The 18516-nt window shown below is 32.1% G+C and overlaps 3 protein-coding genes across 7 annotated transcripts in view; 2 read left to right on the forward strand and 1 right to left on the reverse strand.

Annotated features, from left to right (window-relative positions):
* The window catches only part of LOC142337592 (START domain-containing protein 10-like), a 308346-nt gene that overhangs the window by 171966 nt on the left and 117864 nt on the right, over positions 1-18516 (forward strand). The gene's annotated exons all lie outside the window — the stretch shown is intronic.
* The window catches only part of LOC142338372 (uncharacterized), a 118886-nt gene that overhangs the window by 32706 nt on the left and 67664 nt on the right, over positions 1-18516 (forward strand). The window lies entirely within an intron of this gene.
* LOC142338370 (alpha-(1,3)-fucosyltransferase fut-6-like) lies at positions 5-16650 on the reverse strand. 2 transcript variants are annotated; one of them, XM_075388091.1, is made up of 4 exons: positions 16518-16650; positions 12954-13194; positions 7316-7614; positions 5-1069 (listed from the first exon to the last, which is right to left on the reverse strand). In XM_075388091.1, exons 2-4 carry the CDS (start codon positions 13027-13029, stop codon positions 176-178), a joined length of 1269 nt encoding a protein of 422 aa, XP_075244206.1. In that variant the 5' UTR covers positions 13030-13194; positions 16518-16650; the 3' UTR covers positions 5-175. The 2 variants fall into 2 exon arrangements, with proteins under 2 accessions (XP_075244206.1, XP_075244207.1); XM_075388092.1 differs by having other exon boundaries at positions 12954-13175; positions 16518-16636.

The raw sequence follows: 18516 nt of genomic DNA on the forward strand, positions 1-18516 counted from the left end.
ACGGTTTGACCGAGTTTGATCAAGCGAGGAATTGAACTAGCAGGCACCAAATTGTTTAAGAATGAAGAATTTTTTTAGTCATATTTCATTTTAATTAAGTACAAAGATTTCTTAAGTACAAAGTAAAATTTGTGTGCAGAAAGAGTATTTCCAATACAATTAGGATGCACTAAATTTAAGATGTACATTTTTGAAGTGTTTTAAATTCTTTGGCCATATTTGGTATAATAGACGGATTCGGTTGTTCGCCTGCAATTTGGGATAACTTTAACTTCCTCAATTTCTGACAGAATTCACATGATGCTTTGACACCAGCGCGTTCATACCTATAAACTTTTCTCCACTCGTGGTATTTTTTCAACCTCATTTCATCTTTTAGCAGTCCCTTTAAATGTTCTGCTAATTGGGAAACATTGGCGAATTCGCTCACGTGAATAAAAGATCCAGGCAACAATTCTCTGTACGTGTCCCACCAGCCAACCACAATTGGAATTGCTCCAACTTCGATCGCATTGAGAAACTTTTCGGTAACATAATCTGAACAATTAGAATTTCCAAACGCAAAGTAAAATTTACAACCTTTAATGTAACTTTGAGGTATGTCGTAATAACTTATACCCGCCCCATAGGTTGCTCCGTGGTCGACTATATTTGGGTGGCCACCTTTTAGGCATCCGTTCCTGATAGCCTTGCCCCAAATATGAATTTTGCTGGGCAACAACGGAATCAACGAGTCCGCTATTTGGAATCTCTTTTGAGAAAATGTTTTTCCACAATTTGAAACTAGCCAGCAAAAATCCATTGACTTGTTTTCAAAGAGCATTCTTTCATCCAGCTGCGACGAAACTTCAAATTCATTTTTTTTAAATATATGAACGAATTTTTTATGAATTGTTGCATTTCTAGATAAAAATATTGTCCAATTAAACATATGATTAAGATTAGCGTCGGATTCAAAGCCCACCGATGACCGAATGTCATTAGACGCCTCTTCAGAATACGCAGCCCATATTTGCTCCCTTTTTCGGAAGTTAACGCCTCCATTGAATTTTGTAATATCATTCCTGAGGTGACAGAGATGGAATCATTTCCTTCAGATCCGATGATACCGTTTACTAGTATTTCATTCAGTTAGATAAACTTCTCAATTATTCAACCTCATAAATTCCCCGGAAATTTAGCACCGAATCCTGGGTTGAGTTTCTCCCGATAAAAATTGTAAAATTTGCGTAGAACAGCGGTGAAAACAGAATTTTAAATTTAAACGCATTCACAATATTCGGCTTTAAAACGGCAAATCTTAATAAACACGTCTTTCACATCCAACATTTCGTACATTTTTGCTATTTCTAACGTTGCATGGCACCTTGAACCGGGAGCAGAGTCTATCTGGAAAACTAACTATGAATACTTTTTCCCAAGTCACGGTGTCAGTGAATGGAAGTTTATAATTCTGCAGAAAAAAAAATGCTATGAATATGCGCATATTATTAATTGCTCTCAAACGAAGTCGAAGTTTGTAGCAATTATATTAGTCCTGTCGGTCTTTTTTAATGCAATTTTTCGCTTGACCGATTTTTCGTCTGACGCTTTTGACTTTTCGTCCTCAAAAATGGGATAAACAGCGGGCATTAACTGCTCTTAGAGCCTTTCAGCTCTGTTTCAGCTCAAACTGTTTTGGAGACTTATATTTACACTTATGGTGTGAAGGGCGGTTCTTAGAGGTTGCAGACACCCCCACCCCCCTATTGCCCCCACCCCACCGCGCTTCTACCCCATCTGAGTGCTGCCCCCCCCCAATCAGCCCCCGGTACACCCCCCCCCCCCCCCCCCACCCCCGTGGCTAGCTACTGACGAACAACCGCTTGCTAAAATCGCAAATTTACACTATTTTGCAATTTTTTTCAAGCTTTTTGAAAATGTTTGACATTTTTTTGTTTTTTATCAGCCCTAGGTGTCAAGGAACCTCCTGTAGGGTTTGATAATACGTTACTGCATTGTTTCTAGTGATAATGGAATGGTTTTGAACATTTTACCATCACGATTTTTACCAATCTTTTGACAAAACGTTCATTTTTTTCAAATTTTTTGATTTTTTTCTCCTTATTCAGGTTTTTCCAGACCCAGGGGCCGGAAAATATCCTATGGGGTATGATAGAAAATTGCTGACAAACTTTTAATGGTCACGGAATAGTTTTTCAACTTCTTATTGTCACAAATTTTAGCAATTTTTTGATAAAACTTACTTTTTTTCATTTTTTTTCAAGTTTTTCAAAATTATTTTATCGTTTTTTTTTAGAATTTTTTAGCCTTAAGAGCCAAGGAACCTCCTCTAGGGTTTGCAAATAGGTTACTAAACAATTTCTAGATTAAATGGAATGTCTTGCATGATTTGAACATCACGAATTTTAGCATATTTTTGATATTTTTTACAATTTTTTCCAAACTTTTAACATTTATAGTCATTATTCAGATCTTTTGAGACTCAAGGTTCAGAAAAAGCTTCCGTTAGGGTTTGATAATAAATTACTGGAATGTTTTTGTTGGTCATGGGTTAATTTTGAACTTTTTAATGTCACAACAATTTAGCAATTTTTTTTCATAAAACAATTTTTTTTTAAATTTTTAGAATTTTTTTGCCAGTTCTTAGGTTGCTCTCGCCTCAAAGGTCACGGAACTTCTTCTAGTGTTTAATAATATGTTACTGCATAGTTTATAGATGTAATGGAATGTTCTTCAAGATTTTAATATCACGAATTTAAACAATTTTTTTTAAATATTTGCAATTTTTTCATGTTTTTGAATTTTTTCCGGCAACAGAGGCCCTGGGATCTCCTCCAAGGATTGATAATTAGCTGCTGCTTAGTTTCTAGAGTTAATGGGATTGTGATCAACATTTTTTGTGACTCCAGTTTTAGAAATATTTGGAAAAAAATTAAACTATTCAAATTTTTGGAAAACTTTTATGTTTCAAGCGTATGGATCTATATGAGCCAGTGGAACTATTTTAGGTATTAAACATGGATACTGGATAGTCTCTTGAGTCAATGAAATGGTTTTCAAGATATTAATGTTGTGAGTTTTAGCAAGATTTTTGTTAAAATTTGCAATTTTCCAATTTTTTTAATTTTTTGTCCTTTTCTGAGTTTAACGACCATTACTGGCCAATGAAACTTTTCAAAATGAAAATGTTTTGAATTAATTGCGAAGCTCAAAACTTTTTAATTTTTGCTTTTTAAGTTTTCTATATGCTTTATTTGTTAATGAAGTTAGGAAAGTAGAAGTTTCAGTGTCGATTCCAATCATGGAAGATATTCCTGTCTCCTTCTCTCTCTTTCGGTTAGGGTTCTATTCCTTCTCTTTCTCGTTCGCGTTTTATCTCTCTCTCTCTCTCTCTCTCCTTGTTGATTCCGCACTTAGCTGCTGTTGTTTGGCCTAATGTCACCATCTTTGATCTTCATTATCAATGAGTTATAGTTGAAATGTTTTTTATCATAAATGATCTAACAGGCACTTTTAGGAAACCATTGTTAATTGCTCTCAAAAGCAATTTGTAGCAAATATATTAATTCTGTTTGTCTTTTACGCAATTTTTCGCTTGGCCGATTTTTCGGCTGACTCATTTGACTTTCGTATTCAGAAACGTGATAAAGAGGTAGCGCCCTGACGACACTAAACCGTGGCTAGCTGTTGACAAAGCCAACCGCTCGCCGGTCGTTTGAGAGCAATTCGCCTGACTTTAGTTGGTTATGTTATTTAAAATTAAGTTGAGTTTGTGGAATGTGCCAGGAAAAAATAATAGTATTACAATAATAAAGTAATACAAAAAAACTTTATTCTGCATAACTCTTACAAGTTTAACACTTTCAGTAAACTCATTTCAACGTTTCCTTTCTTGGTAATTTTTTTTTAAATTGTGCAGCTGTACTTTTCAAAACAACACTAGCATTCCGGAGAAGTTTTCTAGCATGAATATACATTTTCTTCAGATTTTATAACATTTCATTAATATTACGGATCATTGCATTGTTCGATTTGGCACATTTAAGCATCTCAGATTTTAATTAACACAGAAAATTTTATTTTCCCTTGATTTCCACCGTTCCTTGTTTGCCCACGTGTTCCTTTTATATCATACAACAACAAAACTGTCAGTTTTTTTTAAATGGCAAAAAAACAATGAAAGGCAGCAAAAATGAAGGCAAATCAGCTATGATCAGCTAAGCTAAAAATTATTTCGCTTACTAATATGAGTATATTTATTTGCCATTTTTGCCAAACGCAGCGGAGTGTGATATTACAGCATTGTTATAAAAATTTAAATGAGCATTGGACGTTTAGAATTCACAGAAAGACTAAGTGCAATGAAAATGCACAGAATTTGGAAAAATATGTAAGAGAGGCGCTTAAAGTATTAAAATAATATTAGGGGAACTTGAAAAATCATTAAATTTGATTTTTGGAATTTTTAAAATAGAAAGTGCAAAAAAACATGAAAAAACCATCTGAAAAAACGAAAAGTTAAATCGAAGACATCAGTTAGATAAGATTTTCAAGCTTAGGGCGTTTTTTAAAATCTGTTTGATATTATGCTTCTCATTCAAATTTTCATAGTTTAAAATGTGATAAAAAATTACTAAGCGTATATAGCTTGGCAACCCAGTCACTCAGAGTTTAAATTGAAAAACTCAGGGATCATCATTTTGTCTGTCTTTTGAATCAAAAAGATCTTCTGAAGACATGCTATTGGGAGTCCACACCTTTGTTAGCTGTTGATGAGCGAATAAAAGGATTGACAACATAGTTTAAGAATGGAAAAACAAACACATCACGTTTTTAAAAACTCAAATTGATAGGGAAAATTATGTATAAAAAATTGTTAAATGACAGCAGTCAAAACATGGATTATATGAAGTGTCAATAACATCAAAAACAGAAAGCAAACTAATTGTACATGAAAAAAACAAATGATTAGTTCTGAAGCGTTTAGATTGAATCTCATAATGGATGTTCGAAGAAATAGCTTCCTGCTTGAGTTCCGCCACAGAAAAATTTCGGAAATTCGTTATCTGAATACCATTTTGAATAAAAAGAATCATAGAATTTTTAGAATATTTATGAAATTTTCAAGCTTCAAAACAAAAAACTTTTTTCAGATACAATAAACCGCAGCATGTAAAAAACAAAAAAATTGAACAAAAGTCTCTTCAGATAATGAAGAGGGATCACAGCTGTAGGAAAAAAAACAAAAAGAATCTGATTTCAATTTTAGATGAATCAGGAAACCAGTTTTTTTTGTTCATTTTTGATTGGCTTTTCCATCATCTAATTTTAAATAACAAAACTGCTGATACTGAAGGCTTCCTTGACAACAAAAACGCAGTAAAATAAAACTGATTGAATTGCATGAAAAGAATTGCAATCTTCAAATTTGAAAAAAAAATGAGGTAAAATTACTTAAAACGTATTGAGGGACTATATACTACCAAATTTGTCGTATCAAGCCCGCTTTAAGATTAATATTGTGTCCTATAAGTTTAACCTACCAGACGACTCTCAAGTCGAGTTGAAATTCCCTCTGTACAGTATAAGAGTGGTCCTTCTTTACAATATAATTGTTTTTGTTTCTTTGTAGCACACTTCACCTGTCAGATTGTAAGGGCAATATCACCTTGGTAATTTAATTCAAGGAAACGTATTTCCATAACAATCAAGGCCTAACAAAAACATTATCAGCAATCTTAAAAAGGAAAATAAATTTCCTGATGAATCATTTTGTCAAAAAGTAACATCGGTTAAAATTTTACCAAAAAATGTTTTAAGTTTCCAGCAAAATCTGGTTTCTTCCTTTTTTTTCGGGGATAATTAACAGCATTAAGTGGTTCAATAAGCAAAAACTGCTCATTAAGTGTCAGAAATACTGAAGAGGACTTCCAAAATCTTTTTATAGAATATCTCAAATAATTGAAACCAGAACCGCAGTGTTGTTTTAATCAAATATAGAATTATTGCTATGACACTCGAAAAATCATAATTTCAATACTCTTACAAACAACAAAACAAATATGAAGGATAAAACAATACTATTTGCCGAATCTTGTTTCATGCTCATTTGTAACAGAAATTAATTTGATTTTTTTCCAAGACTCTCAAGAAATTTTTTTGTCCATGTTACGTTTAAGATTGCATTGCACTACAATGCTACCGATATATCTGATATGCGAAACAAAAAATCAAAAATTGATTTTTTAGATACCTATTAAATGGGGCAACTATGAGAAAGCAAGCAATGTCACTATGATAATTTCACCAAAAATGCCTTTATTACCAGTAAAAATCAAAATGCCGAAAAATCAAAATCAGTTAAAATCAAAGCAAAAATTTGAAATATTCATTTTCCCCATTAGCTGGCCCCAAGGCTCCCAAAGTTGATCGAGCTGAATGGGTAAACAACGAGAAAAAAATTTAGTGCAGTTGAGTTGAAAATTCGTTTATGTTCGAGAGATTACATTATCATAATGTATATTCCGTGCGTCAAACCGTTATCTATTAGTTCTTAAAAAAAACGATAGACGTACTGCGATAACACTGTAAAAACATTGATTCAAGAGGTGAGAAATTAAACACTGCTTTCAGAAACTTAAATTTTAACCATTAGCAATTCATATCGTTCTTGAGAACTTTTTTAATGTAACTCTAGAATTGCGGTTAAAAAACTAAATTTGCCAAGGTTCAAATCTTGTTATATCGTTTCAGGAAATTGGCAATTTCTTGTTTAGCTTGTGGAATTCTTGTAAAATCTATTTGTTCTCAGCACAAGAGTATTCTGAAAAAATTTATATGCCAAAAAGTTTAGATGTTTGTTATAATTGGTTTTCTGTCTTACAATGATGTCACATTTAGATAAGTAGTTTTTCAGCGCTGTTCAGTATACTATCAACTAATAAAAAATGAAGAAAAATAGATACGCTGAGACAAGCGTTTATATGAAATCAATAAATAACCGGTGATAAGTGATCGGTATTACTTAAATCTAAAGTAAAATTTTCTCAGCCAGTTCATCGGTTTTGATAAGCCTTTGAAGTTATCTTTTTTAAGGTAGCGGATTTTCTAAATTTTTCGATAATTTAAAAACTATTAATCCCGAATTCTCTCAATCTTACAAACCACCTGCCCCACCACAGAACACGTGTTCTATCACTTAGTCAATACTTATGCACAAATATAGGAACAAATTAATTTGCATTCACGCACTTACCGGGAGGAGGGGGTATTGGGGAGGGGGTACAGAAGGAAAAAATTAATATTCCCTTAGGTAATGCCATGCTGAGTTGCCAAGAAGAACAGCGTCCATAGAGTAGAACAAATCGGCAGTAACGTTGTGGTTAAATTTCTGTTTAAAGATGCAGTCAAACTGAAGATTGCACTCCTGTCGCAAATTTCCCTCAAACATCAAATCTCTCAAACCGTCTTTGAAAACGGTTTTACAAGTGTAAACCAGAACACTGACATTAACGTCCGCAATTTCTGTTCGCGTTCGATTGTTTTCCTTGTGAGATTCAATCATTGCGAATGGTCTCCACATTCTCGTAAAATCGTATGTCGGTCCAAATTCTAAAGAAAAGGTGAAAGTTTAATTACCGATAGGTAAAACATCAATTGAGAAAATGCATTATTTTCCGGTTTGGATCAATCTCATACTCAGAAGACAATATTTTTTGGCCAATTTATATGGTAGGAGGTTAAACAAAACAAAAAACGTAGTTTTAACACTAAAATGGCATAAGTCGTTTCTTAACGTTCAATAGTCTTGTGTAGGGTGGTGTTAGGGGGAGTCATTCATTTACTTTTTGAAAACACGTTTTCGGAGCTGAAACAATTAATAATCATACTCATATAGGAGTATAAGTAATCAAACTATCAATTTCTCACGGCTAGACGACTAAAGGTCAGTTAAACTCACTTTTTTATTAAAAAAAGAAGCCGGTAACAATGAGAACAGTGAAAAATAATTCGAACAGATCTCTGACCCTACTGAGCTTTATTTTGAAATTTTTTGGAAAACTTTCAGAAAACTCGATCCATAGAATAAAAGAGCAGGAAAGATATTTGCAAATTACTGACTTGTAAGCAATTTGTGTTAAATTCTAAAGAAGAGGAAGTTCATGGACTACGACAGATGTTTTTGATTTATTATCCACGACATTAAGTCGTGACTAGAAACAATTTGGTTCCTCATAGCTTTGAAACTGCATAATCCGAGTAAAAAACAAAATCTCATATTTTGGTCCTTCTCAGACTTTTGAGAACTTTTATCGTGAAAGAGCTTATAAATTTCTTACAAAAGTGTCCTACAAATAAATAGAAGATTTTGAATAGCCTTTTTTAAGAAAATTTATCAGGTCCTGAACGATAATTTTTTTATCTGCTCTGATAGGATCTTTCACGATAAAAGTTTACTTTTGTCAGATCTAATCAGATGAAAATTCTGCCTTTTAAGATCTTACACAACAAAAAATCAGTCTGAAAAAGGTTAATTGTGTAGGATTTTATAAGAACCGTATAAAACTTGTAAGATAAACATCCGAAAAGCAATGACTCCTTTTTCTGATAAGTTTTTATAAGAACTTTTACGATAGAAAATCTTTAAGCAGAGCATTTTTTCAAATTGAAGACAATACAGAGTTGCCTTTAAGCAAAAGCCAAACAATTAGCAATTCAACTAGCAATTCAATTTGTTCAAGATGTTTTTATATAACACTTCAATTGATTGAAATTATCTCTGCCAAGACATATCACGCCAAATTGTTTCAGAAATTTAGCAGTCTGTGGTTTAGCTTGTGGAAAATTGTGTATCATCAAAAATATATTCTGAAAAAACGATGTGCCAGAAAGTTAGAAAGATGTAATGATTATGGTTTCATAGGATGTATCAGTAAGATGTGTAGTTTTTTCATCGTTACTCGGTATACTGCTGGTAACATCTTGTTGTTCGAGCAAATGTTCTAGAAGTTAGGCAAAAAAAGTTTGCTTATTTGGTTGGCCAATATGCAAAAAGCATATTGGAGATATTACTGATAATTTCAAGATACTTTAGCTGCAGAACAATTTTTCTGTTTATTTTCTTGGAGTATCTTAAGTGAAAGGTTTTTTCTCAGTTAAAACATTTCACTCATAATGACATGCTTTTGTGTATATTCCAGCCATGAAGGCACCCAGTAGAAAAAAAAGAGGAAGTGCATGGACAACGACAGATGTTTTTGGTTTACTATCCACTACTTTAAGTTGTGACCCGAAACAATTTGGTTCCTCATAGCTTTGAAACTGCATAATCCGAGTAAAAAACAAAATCTCATATTTTGGTCCTTCTCAGACTTTTGAGAACTTTTATTGTGAAAGAGCTTACAAAATTCTTACAAAAGTGTCTTACAAATAAATAGAAGAGTTTGAATAGCCTTTTTAAAGAAAATTTATCAGGTCGTGTACAATATATTTTTTTATCTGTTCTGATAAGATCTTTCACGATATTAATTTTCTTTTGTCAGATCTTATCAGATTAAAATTCTGCCTTTTAAGATCTTACACAATATAAAATCTGTCTGAAAAAGTTAATTGCGTAAGATTTTATAAGAACCGTATAAAACTTGTAAGATAAACATTTGAAAAGCAATGACTCCTTTTTCTGATAAGTTTTTATAAGAACTTTTACGATAGAAAATCTTTAAGCAGAGCAATTTTTCAAATTAAAGACAAAACAGAGTTGCTTTTAAGCAATAGCCAAAAAATTAGCAATTCAACTAGCAATTCAATTTGTTCAATATGTTTTTATATAACACTTCAATTGATTGAAATTATCTCTGCCAAGACATATCACGCCAAATTGTTTCAGGAATTTAGCAGTCTGTGGTTTAGCTTGTGGAAAATTGTGTATCATCAAAAATATATTCTGAAAAAACGATGTGTCAGAAAGTTAGAAAGATATAATTGTTATGGTTTCATAGGATGTCACACCACGATGTGTAGTTTTTTCATCGTTACTCAGTATACTGCTGGTAACATCTTGTTGTTCGAGCAAATGTTCTAGAAGTTAGGCAAAAAAAAGTTTGCGTATTTGGTTGGCCAATATGCAAAAAGCATATTGGAGATATTACTGATAATTTCAAGATACTTTAGCTGCAGAACAATTTTTCTGTTTATTTTTCCCGGAGTATCTTAAGTGAAAGGTTTTTTCTCAGTTAAAACATTTCACTCATAATGACATGCTTTTTTGTATATTCCAGCCATGAAGGCACCCAGTAGAAAAAAAAGGAAGTGCGTGGACAAAGACAGACGTTTCTGGTTTACTATCCAGTACTTTAAATTGTGACCAGAAACAATTTTGTTCCTCATGTCTTTGAAACTGCATAATCCGAGTACAAAACAAAATCTCATATTTTGGTCCTTCTCAGACTTTTGAGAATTTTTATTGTTTAAAAGCTTAAAAATTTCTTACAAAAGTGTCTTACAAATAAATAGAAGATTTTGAATAGCCTTTTTAAAGAAAATTTATCAGGTCGTGTACGATAATTTTTTTTATCTGTTCTGATAAGATCTTTCACGATAATAATTTACTTTTGTCAGATTTTATCAGATTAAAATTCTGCCTTTTAAGATCTTACACAATAAGAAATCTGTCTGAAAAAGGTTAATTGTGTAGGATTTTATAAGAACCGTATAAAACTTGTAAGATAAACATTCGAAAAGCAATGACTCCTTTTTCTGATAAGTTTTTATAAGAACTTTTACGATAGAAAATCTTTAAGCAGAGCATTTTTTCAAATTGAAGACAATACAGAGTTGCCTTTAAGCAAAAGCCAAACAATTAGCAATTCAACTAGCAATTCAATTTGTTCAAGATGTTTTTATATAACACTTCAATTGATTGAAATTATCTCTGCCAAGACATATCACGCCAAATTGTTTCAGGAATTTAGCAGTCTGTGGTTTATCTTGTGGAAAATCGTATATCATCAAAAATGTTTTCTGAAAAAACGATGTGCCAGAAAGTTAGAAAGATGTAATGATTATGGTTTCATAGGATGTATCAGTAAGATGTGTAGTTTTTTCATCGTTACTCGGTATACTGCTGGTAACATCTTGTTGTTCGAGCAAATGTTCTAGAAGTTAGACAGAAAAAGAAGTTTGCTTATTTAATGGCCAATATGCAATAAGCATATTGGAGATGTTTCTGATAATTTCAAGATAATTTAGCTGCAGAACAAATTTTCTGTTTATTTTATTGGATTACATGCTATTACATATTGAAATTTATGTAGATATCAGAAATTTGGCACCAGAAGTCAAAGATTCCAGTTAACATAGAACCACATTGCTAAGGTTTCCCACTCTGCTCAACAAGAAAATCGTGAAATCCTCTTAGGCGATGCACTGCTGCGTTGCCAGTGAAAATTGATATCGCCTGGATCAAACAAGCAGTCACACTGTGCTTACATTCCCATAAAGTTTCGGGTATTAAAATATTGTTTTCATATACTAAGGTCTCAAAAAAAATCATCTTGTTAAAATGTTTTTTCTTTTTGTCCTTAAAATTTTAAAAAAAAGGGTACTTATAAAAATCCAGCAAAACAATCATTGTAAAATTAGCTGAAGCTAAAATTATGTAAAGGGACTGTCAATTAGTAAAACCAAAACCGGCCAATTAAAATTTTGCTGGTAATTCGTTTTGGCAAATGATGTGTGTACAAATTTTTGAGTAATTTCTAACTAATTTTGGAACGTTTTAGGAGTAAAAAAACATTGGAAACAAAAACAAAGAAAAAGTTTGTTGAGTTTTTAAAATTTCAGATGCACAATAGATGGACCGGGTAAAAGTTTTTACAGGAAAAATTAAACAGAAGGAATATTTCTGAAGTATTCGAAAATTAATTGCATGTTTTATTTGTTAAGACATTTAACACTGAACTGGTGACTTGACAAAATATTTTTCACTGATATCAGTCGCAAAAATTGGAAAAAATTATATTCTTTCTGAAAATATAGAATAAGACAAAAAATCAAGATTTTCTTTTTCTACAGTATTTTTTGTCGGAATTGTATCTTTTGTCGGAGTTGTATTTTTTGTCGGAAGTTTTTGACGGAGTTTTTGTACTGTTGGTAAATTATTTGCAAGACATAGAAAAGACCACTAGAAGAAGGTTTTAATCTTTGATTTTTTTTCATACCTTGGAATTTTTTGAATTCAGGTTCTATGCAGTGAATGCAGCAGATACGTTTATAAGTTGTGCAACGTGCATAATTTTTCTAAAGAAGAATGATTTTCAAACAAAAAAATTTGCGGGCAATTTCCCCCCGGAGCCAACTATTTTGCTACTTTTTTCAAGAAATAATGTTGGCATGGATGAATTTCTTCAAATTAAATGGTTATTTTGTAGGACTACCACAAAATCTTTAAAAACGTTGCTTAAAATTCTTTTCTAACTAAGACGGCCATCTTGCGAGATCTTGTGAGAACATTGCAAAACTCTGATTTGAAAAAGTGTTGTGTGATCCGTAAGAAATAGGAAGACATTGGAATCAGATATGGAGAATCTGGACTAGGATTTTGAAGTTTACTTGTTTCAGAAAAAAAATTCGCCGATTCTTTGGAAATTGTATCACCTAACTAGAAGTAACCAATGAGTGAGTAATAAGTACTCAAAACTTTTAATGCAGGCTTTCGTAACATTTATCGTTTTTTATCGTAACATTTTTATTTGAACAAATTTAAAGCTGATTGGCAGGGATTAGCAGAGATCATAATCTTCAATAGCAGGGATTTAAGTTAAGATACTTTTTTCAAGTTGAGTATGTTATTTCTTAATGTGTTTAAGGAACTTGTTCAGTTTTTGAACCGATTTTTTAAAAGTAAGTAAGCTAATTTTAATGAAATTGGGGAATCAATTAAAGTTACATACGGGTGTATAGCAGGTGCAGAAAGGCAGCAATCGGGCATGCACATAACAAGATAATAAATTGAACCAACTTTTTCATAATGCATATAAATTCAAATGTGATTCTTGGTGATATTTGAATCAGATTGAATCTAATAATTAAGAGGTAAAATCAAATAGTAAATTCAAATTTGGAATCAAACAAATTTTCACATCTATTGTTTTTGCAGATAATTGAAAAAGTTGCTAAAATAAGTCGAATGTTCTTGAAATAAACAACAAAATTTGTTTAAATAACATAGTGGCACAGAAGAAAAACAACTAACACCGAGTTACTCAGAAATATTCAGAGCTGCTCAGAGGCATGCGCAACATTCTAATGAATTCCATCGATGGATCAGAGAAATTTCATAAAAAGTCCATCAATGGGTCATCGATGGTTCATTGCCACTTTTTTCTGATCATAGAAAATCCATCGATGCGATTTCACTGGGTTATAGAAAACCATCAAAAATTGGTCGGAAAAACGTCAATAAAAGTCCAAAAAACGTCAGAATTGGTTGAGAAACGTCAAAATAGTTACGAAAAACATCTAAAATAGGTCCAAAAAAACGTCAAATAAAGGTCCAAAAAAGTCAAAAATAGGTCTAAAATAGGCTCCACAATAGGTCCAAAAACTCCAAAAAAAGGTCCAAAGAACGTCAAATTTCCTCGAAAAACGTTTAAAATAGGTCCGAAAAACGTCAAAATAGGTCTGAAAAACGTCAAAATAGGTCCGAAAAACGTCAAAATAGGTCTGAAAAACGTCAAAATAGGTCCGAAAAACGTCTAAAGCAGGTCCAAAAACCGTCTAAAATAGGTCTAAAATTAACATGTTTGCTCTATTTTATGTTTACATATCTACTTTCGCTTTTAAAAAGCCAGGGAAATATTAATACACGCAGATGTTATCAATTGTTAAACGTTACCACCACAGATCGGTAGGAAAAAATCAGTAACCGGAAACACACAACCTCACAGTAAGTAAGTTCATAAAAAATGTGCCACTGATAACAGCGCATAATTTAAACTATATACACCCCTTTAAAAAACAACATTGAATGCTGAATCAGAAATTTTTATGCAACCTCAGTCAAAACAGTAAATGAAAACAATTTGTTGAATCTTTTAAATTGGTTATTTAATCTCGGTGATCTATACTGTAAGACTTGATTAATGGCACTGATCCCAAAAAAATCTAGCTGATGATTTGAATGCTGGCACAGCAAATGCGGCAATTACTACGTCACTGGAAAAACTAATCTCCCCAGCCAGGAAACACTGATAATGAAGCTTATATCTACAATACAAATGGCATTAGTCGGCTGAACAAAAAAAAACATAAATAAAAAAACACAAAAACGCCTTAAATTTCAGAAGATTCTGATAATTACCAATAATAGCAAAATTGAGTAAAAGACTTCCCAAAAGCATTGATGGTGTTTCCTGTGGAAAACTGTTTACACTTGACATTAGAAACGAGCAGAACGGTTCGAAGAGCAAAGATTCACAACACACAATATATGCGGTAACAAAAGCGAGAACTTGCTAAAGTGAGTACATAGCTTTTTCCACGTTTGTAAGCCACAACAACCGATAGATTAGATAAACCCATTTTTTTAAAAACAAAAATCAAAAAAAATGTAGGAACTAAAAACACTTGACAAAAACACTTGAACACTGATAGCAATTGAACACTGATAAAAGTAATTGATTTTGAATAGAAATTTTTATTATAACGCAAGCCATATGTCAAACACTTTGTGAGTTAGGGTTTTATAGTATATGGAACAAGCAACAAAATCGAACTTTCTCCAATAAGGTCAAAAATAGGCCAATTTGACGGAACGGAATTGCATTCAGAAGGCTAAATCATTTTCCACTTGCCTGGAAACAAAACACAATCGTACTTACTCTCAAGTAAGGCACATGTACGAACTGCTGTAAACAATAGCTAAAATTTCAATAGCAGAAAACCAAATTGATCGTCTTAATAGTGTAAAAAATAGGAAAGATATAGATACACTTCAAGCAAAAAAAGTAAGTGAAAGCAATTAGAAACTGAAAAAAGCTGCGGGCTCTTTACTAAAAACCATGAGCGCAAAAAAACGCCTGAACTTCATCTTAAAATTCTACTCAACATTGTTCCAATAGTGTAACAGATGGGTGCCAGAAAACAAACTATTTCATTCTGTTTTTTGCTCTGTTTATTAACAAAAATTAAGAATTCTGTAGACTTAATAAAACACAAAACTATGTTTCAAGGTTCTCTCTTTTTTCTCCTGCTATGATGAGCCACTTAAATTACACGATATATCATAGTACTGACACGGATGATCACTTGACTGGGACCTATCAAGTAGATTTCGTTTTATGCTTTATGATTTATACCATGCGAATTGCAAACAAGCGACCGTTCTTCTCGAAAATTTTTATCATAAAGAGCAAAAAAAGTGGTGATAACGAAAATTGATTATAAAATAGAAAAACAGAATTTTTTTAAATTCAATAAAAACGGCGACAATTTCCATCAATTTTGGAAACCAGTTTCATGAAAGATATCACTAATATCACTTTCATAGGAATAACCAATACTTTTAGTAGGTTTCAGGGTACATCAAGGTATAATAAAAAGATTATCAAAACTCCGCATTAAACAGATTTTTTTAAAACTGAACAAATTTGATTCAATTTCTAGCACATTACGAATGGTACACAAAAATGGTACTACTTCATTGCTTACCTCTAATCAATTAGAGTTTGAGCTGACCATTTAAGAATCATTAAGAATCTGTGCTAAAATCTTTGCATTTTTGCCAGAATTCTAACGTTTTCACCGAAAGGTCATCTGTTTTCTTTCTAACTAAATATTTCAAAAGTTCAAAAATTATACCAAAATATGAAACACTTTTTCTTTCACTAAACCAAAAAAACTTGTTTTGCAAAAATAAATGAATTTTAAAGAAGACTTGTTTTCCAAAATTTGGATTTCAACTGTTAAAACAAAACAACAGCAGCGCTTCTAATATTTTCTTGTGAGTGTTATTGAGTGTTAAAATTTTTGGCAGGATCTTGATGTTCTCGTTGAAGTTTGAGCTATGCTTTACACAAGAAAGTCTCATAATATTCAAATTTTAATTTTTAAGAAATTTTATTATAACCATAAAACAGATGCAGAGAAAACGAGTAAAAAATTGACGGAAAAAATGATGAACAGCCGTAATCAAACAGAATACACAGTCATTTTTTGTTTATATACAAATAAAAACACGGCTTAATGGTGAAAAAAGGACAAAGAAAACTCTTGCAAAATTGTTGTGAAAAAGTGGGGCCATTCTCATTTTAGCCCTCACAAAATTTTTGCCCCCCCCATTATGCTATTCTTACATTATGCTTACTTACGGAGGAGGAGATGCTCGTTATATGGCCACTTAAGTGGGGCGGGGGTTTAATGGGAAAGACACCAAAAAATGTTAGGAAAATTTGCCGACTGTGATAGCAAGCTTGCTACCCAAAAAAAAAGAAAATCTTAGCTTAATTTAAGAATACTCTTCTATCCAACACGTGTCAGAATAAAATAATGTCAGAATTGACAAATGCTTTAAACCGTGTCTTAGAAATGATAAATATTTGCAAGTGGTGTAAGAGCCTTAATAAAGCGCACAAAATTGGTTATTCAAATCATTATCTATAGATTAAAAAGCAAACAGTATTCTTTTTTTATTTTACTTGAAAGCACAAGCAAAAAATAAATGTTTACTATCATTGGTGTACCAACAACGTGACTGAAAATATTTTAAACTGCGGATTAATAATTTTCAAAAAACAGAAATATCTTCTTAACTGTAACACAGAAACCATAATCTCAAAAGTATTAACCATCAGTGAAAAAGACAACCAAAAACCGATAACTATTCTATAACACGTACACGTTACTCAACGAGTGTCATAAAAGTTATAACTATTTAGCATACTTATAAAAATGATTTGAGTTCGCATAAAAATCAATCACTGTCTAGAAAAGAAAAACCAAACGTTATAAAGAAACAAAAAAATGGCGCTTAATGTCACATCCATTATAAAACGATTCACAAAATGTGTCGTAAGATTCTTCCCAGCAACCGCAATTCTGGCCAAACCTAAATTAAAAAAGCATCAAGCTTCAAGCATTATTATTGTTCTGACCAACTTTACTGTTAGAAGAACTATAAACAGTCAATATTCGGCGATCGATATATTCATCGTACAGGATTGTGAGCGTTATCAATTGAAAATTTGTCGAGCGTAAAACTTCGAATTATAAACATTTCATTGAATTTTGCTTTTTCCGAGGAGTTACGAAGGCTTCAAGAAAAGTGAAAGCAAGCAAAACCTCCATTGTTTTGTTCACAATTTTAATAGCCGCCGTCAGCCTCTCAAACGGCTAGTATTTAGCGATCTCCTTTTTTACAATTCAAAGAATTTGCATCGTATTGGTGCGCTGTCTTTTTTTTAAGATCTGTTCACACATTATCATGATTTTTGAAGTCAAATTGGAGTAGCAATTTTGGTCACGCCGAAACAGGAAGTGGACAGAAAAAGCAAGTGGTTTTTCTGCGTGAAATTTTTTTGCTCCAAATTTAAAGTAGAGTGAGAAAACAATGTTTGAACAAAATTTCGCTTTCTCGCTAGTGGTTTTTTGTTTACATGCGACAATTTCACTTTGATTTTTACTGTTTTCTCGATTTTTTTGGATCGGATTTTTCTCTAAATGATTTCCCAATCCATTCATAGTCCGTTCTAGGTCTCGTTTTCTGTTTAGTCAATGAAAATTTTTTGAATTGTACGTCAGGACTTGTCCTGCTATGTTTTTTCAATTCGCTTTACCTTTTGATCACTTTTTCGTTTTTACAAAAGTCACCATTTTCACGTTTGACTTCTGACGTACCTCAATCACTGTTCCAACTCAATGGTTTTCAAATCCATCCAATCAATGAATTAAGGAAGATAGTGAAAAAAAGTCAAGGTCAAAATAGCAAAATCAAAAGAGACGGGATAAACTGATAAAACCCAGTCAATAAGTCATTGAGACATAGGTTATCAAAGTTCATTAGAGTGTTTGCTAGCTGATATTGGCATTAAGCAGATATTTTATCATTTTGGAAACTAAATTAGGTATAATTTTAGAATCCAACGAAAGTGCACGTCGAATTCAAAAACACTTTTTGAGACTAAAAAAATAGAAAAAAAATTGGTCAATTTATCTCTTCTCTTTCTTTTTTTTCTGTTTAAATCCCGATTTGCATCTAAAGCACCCCCTGCGGCTATTTTCCGGCATTCTTACGGTTATGTTTTGTAATTTTTGCTGTAAGATTGATCAAACTTTGCTTAAATATGATAAAAGTGTTAGCGAAAGTCTCCTAACTTTTACGTTTAAAGATAGAAGAGAGCTGATGAAAATTTGTAAACATTTGTTTTGGAAAAAAATTTCAACTAAATTTTTGAATTTTTATTTTTTTAATTGCTCTCAAACGAAGCTTGCAGCAATTATATATAGTCCTGTCGGTCT

The sequence above is a fragment of the Convolutriloba macropyga genome, chromosome 4, assembly GCF_964194025.1.
Source record: "Convolutriloba macropyga chromosome 4, txConMacr16.3, whole genome shotgun sequence".
Lineage (NCBI taxonomy): Eukaryota > Metazoa > Xenacoelomorpha > Acoela > Convolutidae > Convolutriloba > Convolutriloba macropyga.

Excerpts from the sequence above, each read along its gene's own strand:
- LOC142338370 (XM_075388091.1), bottom strand. The coding sequence starts at position 13,029 with ATGAAAAAGTTGGTTCAATTTATTATCTTGTTATGTGCATGCCCGATT. Across the intron at positions 7,615-12,953 it reads TCTGCACCTGCTATACACCC|AATTTGGACCGACATACGAT; the intron begins GTATGTAACTTT and ends CCTTTTCTTTAG. Across the intron at positions 1,070-7,315 it reads GCAACTCAGCATGGCATTAC|CTCAGGAATGATATTACAAA; the intron begins CTAAGGGAATAT and ends CATCTCTGTCAC.